The sequence below is a fragment of the Tachyglossus aculeatus genome, chromosome 16 (genome assembly GCF_015852505.1).
Source record: "Tachyglossus aculeatus isolate mTacAcu1 chromosome 16, mTacAcu1.pri, whole genome shotgun sequence".
Taxonomy (NCBI): Eukaryota; Metazoa; Chordata; class Mammalia; order Monotremata; family Tachyglossidae; genus Tachyglossus; species Tachyglossus aculeatus.
In genome coordinates, this window is record NC_052081.1 from 26,389,050 (window position 1) to 26,398,684 (window position 9,635).

The following is a 9,635-nucleotide window of genomic DNA, read 5'->3' on the forward strand; positions in this document are numbered from 1 at the left end:
ACTTAGTAGCAGTAATAATAATTATTATTCAGCCCCACAGCACTTCTCTACATATCTGTAATTTTATTTATTTGTACTGATGTCTGTCTGCCCCCCTCTAGACTATAAGCTCATTGTGGCAGGGAATGTCACTGTTCATTGTTGTGTTGTGCTTAGTACAGTGCTGTGCACACAGTAAGTGCTCAATAAATACAATAGAATGAATGAATGTAATTATGGTCCTTGTTAAGCACTTACTGTGTGCCAAGCACTGTTCTAAGCACTGAGGTAGATACAAGTAAATCAGGTTGGACATATGCCGCTGTCCCACATGTGGCTCACACTGTTATCCATCCCCATTTTACAGATGAGGTAACTGAGGCACAGAGAAGTGAAGTGACTGACCCCAGCTCACACACAACATTTGGTTCTTCCAGCATTATAAAGTAATATGTCCTTCACCTTATGTTGGCCTTTGGCATATGGGACCCCAAATCACATTTTTTCCCCCAACATATACTTTACCCATGCAGATTTGACCACTGTTATGTGCCTCTGCTGCACCCTACTGAGGTTTTCATTTCAATCTCCATTTTTCATATTCTTTCCCAATATTTCTGGTTTTTAAAATAAATAGGACTCTGCAAATTTAACTTGAGTAACAAAAAGTATTTTAGAAACAAAAGGAAAACACTCTGATCCCTCATGGAAAAAGCATATGACCTGGGTTCTAATCCTGGCTCCGAAGCTGACCTAATGTGTGACCTTGAGCAAGTCACTTAACTTCTGGGCCTCAGTTCCCTCACCTGCAAAATGGGAATTTAATACCTGTCTTCCCTTCTTCTTACTCTGTGAGCACCTGACTATCCTGTATTTACCTCAGTGCTTAGTACAGTGCTTGGCTCATAGAAAGCATTTAGCAGGTACTACGTTTTAAAATATTAGTAGTGGTTCTTAAATGCATTACTTGCTAATACGGAATCATTGTGCTTTTTTTTGTAGGTTTGAAGCAAAGAAGAGATGGGAAACCAAAAGCAACATGGGATATATGTAACTAAATCAAGTATTTTTCTAATAGAACTACATACTAGAAGCAGCTTTTATTGTTTCGGGTCCTTATGCAGTCAGCTTCATTGTGAAAGTAAGTAGATGGTAGTTATTGAAACTAAACACAAGGTTTGTTTTTAATTCCTTGTCTTTTAAATCTCCTAAATAACTGTGAATGTTGTCATAGTCTACCAAAATCCTTGAAATAATACTAAACTGCTATCTGTGAAATTTAGTTATTCAGAAATGTCAAATAAAGTTTTAAAATTTTGTGTTTATTTCTTTGACTCTCATATTTTCCGTTTTTTCATGGTACCTTTCCCTTATTTATCTTTTCTCAGTAGCTCTTCCCATTTGTGTCTGTCACTCTCTCCCTCATGTCTTTATTGTTAGATTGAGTGCCTCCTGGAGGGTCAGGCTTCTTGTCTTCTTTCCCAGCACTTACTAGTAATAGTATGTATTTAGCACTTACTATGTGCAGAACACTGTACTAAGGATTGGGAAAGAAGATATAAGTGGGGTTTGTCCATTAGGGGGGCTCACAACCTAAAAATAAAAAGGGGGAAAGAGCACTGGGGACAGAAACGTAAGGAGAGATGAAACAGAGTACCAAGACAACATGAAGCTAAAACACAAAGAACAGTAGGGAACTGTACCAGAGGAGCAGAATTTCAGGCTCCTCGCAACTTAGAGTCCAGTCACACAACTGCTGCCGCAGCAGCCGCCATAGTCTTCCCAAGGTTTTGTGGTGGCTGCTCTTCTTGGGGACGAAGGATGCCAGCGACACACAGGAGGAAGCCCATGGCCCTGGGGATTGTGGTGGGACTACGCTAGCCATGGTGGATTTACTCACCTGCTGGTAATGATTCCTAAATCTACTTCTCCAGCCCCGACCTCTCCTCTGAAATCTCACATTTCCTCCTGCCTTCGAGATACCTCTCGGATCTCCCGCCAGTATCTCAAGCTTAACGGTGCCCAAGACAGAACCCCGCCTCTTCCCCCCTCAAACCGTGTCCTCCCTCAGATGTTCCCATGACTGCAGATAACACCCCTATCCTCCCTGTCTCACACGGCTGTGACCTTGGCATTATTGTTCAACTCATTTCTCTCATTCATCCCACATATTCAGTCTGTCACCGAATTCTGTCGGTTCTACCTTCGTAACATTATTAGAACCCACCTCTTCCTCTCTATTTACAATGTTACCACACTGATCCGAGCACCTATCATCACATCCCGCTTCAACTACTGCATCAGCCTCTTGGCTGCCTCCTTCTCCCTTTCCTCTACCCTGCGGCCTAGATTCATTTTTTTAAAGAAACATTCAATCCACACTCATCAGAATCCTCCATGGCCACATCCAACAGAAATCCTTTACCACCTGATTTAGGGCACTTGGGCAGTTAGCTTTCCCATGCCTATCGTACCTTTACCAATCTCCTTCTACAACCCAACCTGACCACTTTACTTCTCTAATGCCAATGTACCCACTGTATCTTGAAATAATAATGGTATTTAAGTGCTTACTATGTGCCAAGCACTGTTCTAAGCGCTGAGGTACCTGCATGGTAATCAGGCTCACAGTCTTAATCACCATTTTATAGATGGTGTAGCTAAGTGACTTGCCCTAAGTCACACAGCTGACAAGTGGCGGAGGCGGGATTAGAACTCACGCCCTCTGACTCCCAAGCCTGCCCTTGCCACTGAGCCACGCTGCTTGAAATCATTTGTCTCACCACCAACCCCTTGCTCACATCATCCTTCTGGCACAAAACTCCCTCCCCATTCATATACCCTACAGACCAAATCTCTTCCTACTAAAGATGTACTAATAGCTCACTGCCTCCAAAAGCCCTTCCCTTACTAAATCCTGATTTCCCCACTCACTTGAGCGGAGCTCAGTGGAAAGAGCCTGGGCTTGGGAGTCAGAGGATGTGTTATAATCCCAGCTCCGCCACTTGTCTGCTGGGTGACCTTGGGCAAGTCACTTAATTTATCTATGCCTCAGCTACCTCATCTGTAAAATGGAGATTAAGACTGTGAGCCTCATTGTGGGACATGGCCTGTGTCCAGGCTGATTTGCTCCTATCTACCCCAATGCTTATTGCAATTCCTGGCACGTAGTAAGTGCTTAAAAAATACCATTAAAAAAAATTGTTGCATTGTACTCTCCCAAACACCTTATTTTGCCCCCCAATCCCAATCCCACAGCACTTAATAATGATGATGGCATTTATTAAGCGCTTATTATGTGCAAAGCACTGTTCTAAGCACTGGGGAGGTTACAAGGTGATCAGGTGGGGCTCACGGTCTTAATCCCCATTTTACAGATGAGGTAACTGAGTCACAGAGAAATTGAGTTGCCCAAAGTCAGCTGACATTTGGCGGAGCTGGGATTTGAACCCACAACCTCTGACTCCAAAGCCCACACTCTTTCCACTGAACCACGCTACTTCTCTATGCACTTACGTAGATATTTGTAATTTATTTGTGTAGTTTATCTCCCCATCTAGACTGTAAACTCGTTGTGGGTTGGGAACATGTCTGTTTCTTGTTATATTGTACTCTCCCAAGTGCTTAGTACAGTGCTCTGCATAAAGTAAGCACTCAATAAACGTGATTGACCAGTACAGTGCTCGGCACACGGTAAGTGCTTAATAATAAATACCCTTGATTGGTGGAGAAAGGCCAAGGGAGTATGTTTATGGTTACATTGTACTCCCAAGTGTTTAGTGCAGTGCTCTGCACACAATAAGTGCTCAATAAATGCGACTGACGAATGAATGAGCCCTCGGCAGCTGCTTAGAACCTCGTGGTCCATGGTATCTAAGGCTTGCTCGGAAAGAGAAATCCTGGGAGTCTTATGGGGTGAGGGTTGCTATTCCCAGAGGACCCCCTCATCAGCTGGGGAGAGTGCGCAAAAGAACATCACCGAAACCATTACTACCACTACTGTAGATTTAGGGATTTTAAAAACGTGTCTGTTGTTCGATGGCTAGGTCAGAGCCAAGGCAATGTTTTTTAAAAACCCCTCTACACAGCCCTGATTGAAAGAGGGCAAGCTGACTACTCAGTGCTCAGTGAGCCTGGGAGTCAGAAGGTCCTGGGTTCTAGTCCTGGCTCCGCCACTTGTCAGTTGCGTGACGTTGAACAAGTCACTTCGGTTCTCTGTGCCTCAGTTACTTCATCTGTACAAGAGGGAATTGAGATTGAGAGCCCCACGTGGGATAGGGATAGAGAGCCCCATGTGGGATAGAGAAGCAGCATGGCTCAGTGGAAAAAGCATGGGCTTTGGAGTCAGAGGTCATGGGTTCAAATCCCGGCTCCACCACTCGTCAGCTGTGTGACTTTGGGCAAGTCATTTAACTTCTCTGGGCCTCAGTTTCCTCATCTGTAAAATGGGGATGAAGATTGCGAGCCCCACGTGGGACAACCTGATCACCTTGTAAATTCCCCAGTGCTTAGAACAGTGCTCTGCACATAGTAAGCGCTTAATAAATGCCATTATTATAGGGACCGTGTCCAACTCGATTTGCTTGTATCCAATCCAGCTCTTAGTACAATGCCTGGCGCGTAGTAAGCACTTAACAAATTCCATCATTATTATTAGAAAAGCAAAGAACTTCATGACCCAAGGAATAAAGAGTCTAGTTTGCCTCCATTTCCCAAAGGTTATCGGAGTTTGCCTTATCTGGTTCTCTGCCATAAGGGGAGAACTGACCCAAATCCAGCCAGTCCAAGGGGACAGAGTTGAGTTTTCTTATGGGATTGTCCTAGAGGACAAGTTTTAATGTGCTGTTTGCCTCGTTGGTTAGTTCTCTGTCTCTGTTTCTGTCTCTTGGTGTCTATCTCTCTGTCTCCCTCCCCCTTTCTCTCTCACTGGCTTTCACCACTGCCAGATTTCCTTCTTGCTGCGAGGAATCTCTCTCTGCCAGTACCTGTGGTGAAAGAGGCTTTAGGGTGATCTCATTTGGACTTATTTCAGTTTTAAACCTGTTCCATTCCCTTCCCCAAGGAAAAGCTTTAGAGAAAGGGTGGCTGTGGTTTCTGAGGATTTGGCCCCAGCCACATGTTAGAAGCTCTCGTCAGCTCTCCGCTAATCCCTAAGTGTACAGTGACAAATCTCAGCCTCTGAATCTCTCCATTCTTATTGTTTCCAATTTTAATATTGATTAAACATTGACATTAGCCATTTTTCTGATTGGGAGCCTCTCTACCCCCTCCTTTCCACTGGGTTGCCCTGAATTTTGATTTTAATTCTAGTTCAGTTCTGTGTATTAAGTTGGCCAGAGGTCATAGTTGTGTCTTTCTGAGCTTAATGGGGGTCACCTTTAATTGCTGTCGAATAATAATAATAATAATGACATTTAAGTGCTTACTATGTGCAAAGCACTGTTCTAATATATGTATATATGTACATATATGTAATATATTTATATTAATGTCTGTCTCCTCCTTGACTGTGAGCTCACTGTGGGCAAGAATGTATCTGCTTGGTGTTATATTGTACTCTCCCAAGCACTTAGTACAGTGCTTTGCACACAGTAAGCGCTCAATAAATACGATTGAATCAATGAGTCGTTACCGATTCACAGCAACATTATGGCCATTAATCCATAGAGTTTTCTGGGTAAAAATACAGAAGTGGTTTATGATTGCCTTCTGTGCAGTAAGAGTAATAATAATAATGATGGTATTTGTTAAGTGCTAACCATGTGCCGAGCACTGTTCTAAGCACTGGAGTAGATACAAGGTAGTCAGGGTGTCCCACGTGAGGTTCACAGTCTTAATCCCCATTTTACAAATGAGGGAACTGAGGCACAGAGAAGTGGCTTGCCCTAGGTCACACAGCAAAGTGGCAGAGCCGGGATTAGAACCCATGACTTCTGACTCCCAAGACAGTGCTCTTTCCACTGAGCCGTGCTGCTTCTCAATGCTTCTCACGCTGCTTCTGCTAAAAACCCAAGTCTCTGCCGTTGTCTTTGATCAACATTTCGATCACTTGACACTTTCCCATACCGCTGCTGCCCAGTGAGGTAGATAAAAGGTAGTCATGTCGGACCCATTCCCTGCCCCTTATGGGGTTCGCAGTCTAGACGGGAGAGAGAACAGGGATCGAATCCCCATTTTACAGATGAGGAAGCACAGAGATGTTAAGCGACTTACCCAAGTTCACACAGCAGGCAAGCGGTGAAGCTGGGATATTCAATTTTTGGTTTATTCATGGTTTGCTTATCTTTAGTAATGCTAGTGGCACAAATGAGTTTTTCTCTTATTTCACTTATGTACGCAAGCCTTGCCAGCCTGCCTTTCTTGTTAGGTTGCAAACTCCTTGAGGGCAGGGACTATATTCTTTCAATCATATTTATTGAGCACTTACTCTGTGCAAAGCACTGTACTAAACGCTTGGGAGAATACAACAATAAACAGACATATTCCCTGCCCTCAATGAGCTCACAGTCATCTACTTTTACTGTATGCTCTCAATTCCCTGCACACAATAAACACTCATTCATTCACTTAATCATATATTTTGAGCCCTTACTGTGTGCAGAGCACTGTACTAAGCACTTGGACTCAATCAATACTGATGATTCGAAACCATGGCCATTTTTACCAATTGGCCATATTTAATCTATAAGTATTATTCAAAGCTAGTACCCAGTAAAATAGATGAAATAATCTGAGAATGCCAAAATTGCAAACAATAATGCAATATTCATAATTTTTCTTGACACTGTTCGTAGTGAAAATAAGGATAAATGCTTCGGAATTTAACTTTCTTCCCTGAAGCTTCCAAGTGTAAATCTACAGCCACCAGAATGCCCGAATTAAATTAGTAATGTAAATGACAGTTATTGTTAACTGAGATTAATATGTTTCAGGCCATCAGTATAGCATTAATGTAACTGTGATTTACTGTGAAAAGACTTCAGGCTAAAACAACTCACAAAAGAATAGCAATTTCCAACTTTACAGCTCCGGTTCTGAGCACTAAAGTTTGCAAAGCATGCTTGTTTGGTACCCCGAGGATGTTTCTGATTTTCTGCAGAGCACTCTATTTCTTTCACTCAGGGAGGAGTTTGGATATGGAAATCTGGAGCTATCTATAATCAGTTCTGATGACAGAGTTAAATACCTCTGCCAAGATCGTAAATCAGTAACTAAACAGGTTTGTACAACTCATCGTAAATTTCAAGCTGCGTATTGTAAATGCATTCGTCCAGATGCAGAAAAAAATATTTGTTAGGAGAAGTGAAGATTAAAGGTTGTCTACTTTGAATATTGGCTTAAAATAGCAAATATAAAGTGGCAGATTAGTACGAATTACTTGAGAAAATGGGATTTGTAAAGAATCTGTTGCTTAAGCGATTGTTTTATCCTTAATCTCTATGATTTAATAATAATAATAATAATAATATTTGTGAAGCGCTTACTTTGTGTCAAGCACTGTGCTAAGCTCTGGGGTAGATACAAGCTAATCAGATTGGACACAGTCCCTGTCCCACATGGGATTCATAGTCTTAATTCCCATTTTACAGATGAGGAAATTGAGGCACGGAGAAATTAAGTGATTTGCCCAGGGTCACAGAGCAGACAAGTGGCGGAGGCAGGATTAGAATCCAGGTCCTTCTGATTCCCAGTCCCGCGCTCTATCCACTAGGCCGTGCTGCTTCCCTGTACAAATCTATCTGTACAGTAAGCTTTCATTTTGATTCAACTCCTGAAGATAAATTTTTACTATGTAGAAAAGATATCAGGTTGATAATTGAAATAATCAAATTTGCCTGTGGAATATCTGGAGTGATTTTCTTTTAGGTGCTAAAAGTATTTTGGAAGAACAGGTGATAGTACGTCTTGTTTGACCATGAAAAATATAAGGCAAGTACTTTTCATGTTGTTTGAAAGCAAATTATTTACTGTTCTATATTGGAAAAAAACCCACATTTTAAAAAACTGGCAGATGAATAAAAGTTTGGGCATAAGCGCAATGTTTTGGATTTCTTCAGGCCAATTGCTCACTTGGGCTTTATTACTATCATTATTACTGACAACAATAATAATAAAGTGTGATTTTTAAATTTGTGCTTACATAGTAAGCCAAACATCTTACTAAGCATTGTGGTTGATACAATATAAGCAAATTTGGGGAATACATTCTAAGCCCATTTGAGTATAGTCCCTGTTCCACACAGGGCTCACAGTCTAATAGGTAAGAAGAGTGGATATTTTATTTCCATTTTACAGATGAGGCAACTAAGGCACAGGGAAGTTAAGTGACTTGCCCAAGGTCACAAAGCAGGCAAGTGGCAGAGCCGTGATTAAAACCCAGGTCATCTGACTCTCAGGCCCGTATTCTCTCCCCTAGGTCTCACTGCTCCTCTTTAATTTACACTCTGTTAAAGTCTCAGCACTGACTCTGAAATATTTACTAATATTTGGGTATAAAATATCCATTCTTTTTATTTTACCAAATGAACACATCATTGACCATCACTTTTTTCAATTCAAGTTCATCCTTTCTAATATGCAATATTGTTTCACTTTTAGAAAATGTTTGGGACTTGTTTCAGAAGTCTATCAAAATTAGGGTTTGGTTGAATTAAGTACCAGATAAAAGCGATCATATTTTCAGATCCTTGAATGGAAATCCTGCCACTTGTTATTTCTCAGATATTGGGAATTCTACCTAAGAAAATGATCGTATCTAGTCATCTAAGTATAATAATAATAATAATAATGGCATTTATTAAGTGCTTACTATGTGAAAAGCACTGTTCTAAGCGCTGGGGAGGTTACAACGTGATCAGGCTGTCCCACAGGTGGGCTCATAGTTTTAATCCCCATTTTACAGATGAGGTCACTGAGGCACAGAGAAGTTAACTGACTTGCCCAAAGTCACACAGCTGACAATTGGCGGAGCTGGGATTTGAACCCATGACCTCTGATTCCAAAGCCCGGGCTCTTTCCACTGAGCCATGCTGACATCTAATAACATCCAAGGTAAGCATTGACGCAGAATATCTGGAAGACAATTCAGACGATCCCTATCCTGAGCCAAAGGCACATAGAGAAAAGTCATCTAAGTGCAATTCAAATTCACACCATTGCGTTGAGCATTTCACTCCTAAAAGAAACCCGGGGTGTTGACAAATCAATCAATGGTATTTATTTGTTCATTCAATAGTATTTATTGAGCGCTTACTGTGTGCAGACCACTGTACTAAGCACTTGGAAAGTACAATTCAGCAATAAAGAGAGACAATCCCTGCCCACGCCGGGTTTGCAGTGTATTTATTTAGCACCTCCTGGAGTATAAAACAGCAGGGTTGGTAGACACATTCCCTGCCCACAACAAGCTTTTTTTATGGTATTTGTTAATCGCTTTCTATGTACCAGGCACTGTATTAAGCCTCTTCTTCACCAAAGCAGCAGATTAGCCTAGAGGATAGAGTAGGCTTGGGAATCAGAAGGGCCTGGGTTCTAATCCCGTCCTGCCACTTGTGCAGTGTGACCTTGGGCAAGTCACTTAACTTCTCTGTGCCTCAGTTATGTCATCTGTAAAATAGGGATTGAGACTATGAGTCCCATGTGGGACATGGACTGTG

The 9,635-nt window shown here is 41.8% G+C and overlaps 1 protein-coding gene across 1 annotated transcript in view; it reads left to right on the plus strand.

Moving 5' to 3' along the window:
* The window catches only part of FAM204A (family with sequence similarity 204 member A), a 37,101-nt gene extending 35,797 nt beyond the window's left edge, over positions 1-1,304 (plus strand). The window contains exon 8 of the mRNA XM_038758415.1: positions 982-1,304. Coding sequence (XP_038614343.1) covers positions 982-1,033 — 52 coding nt within the window. The 3' untranslated portion in view covers positions 1,034-1,304. The remainder of the gene's footprint in view (positions 1-981) is intronic.
* Positions 1,305-9,635: the final 8,331 nt, after the last annotated feature.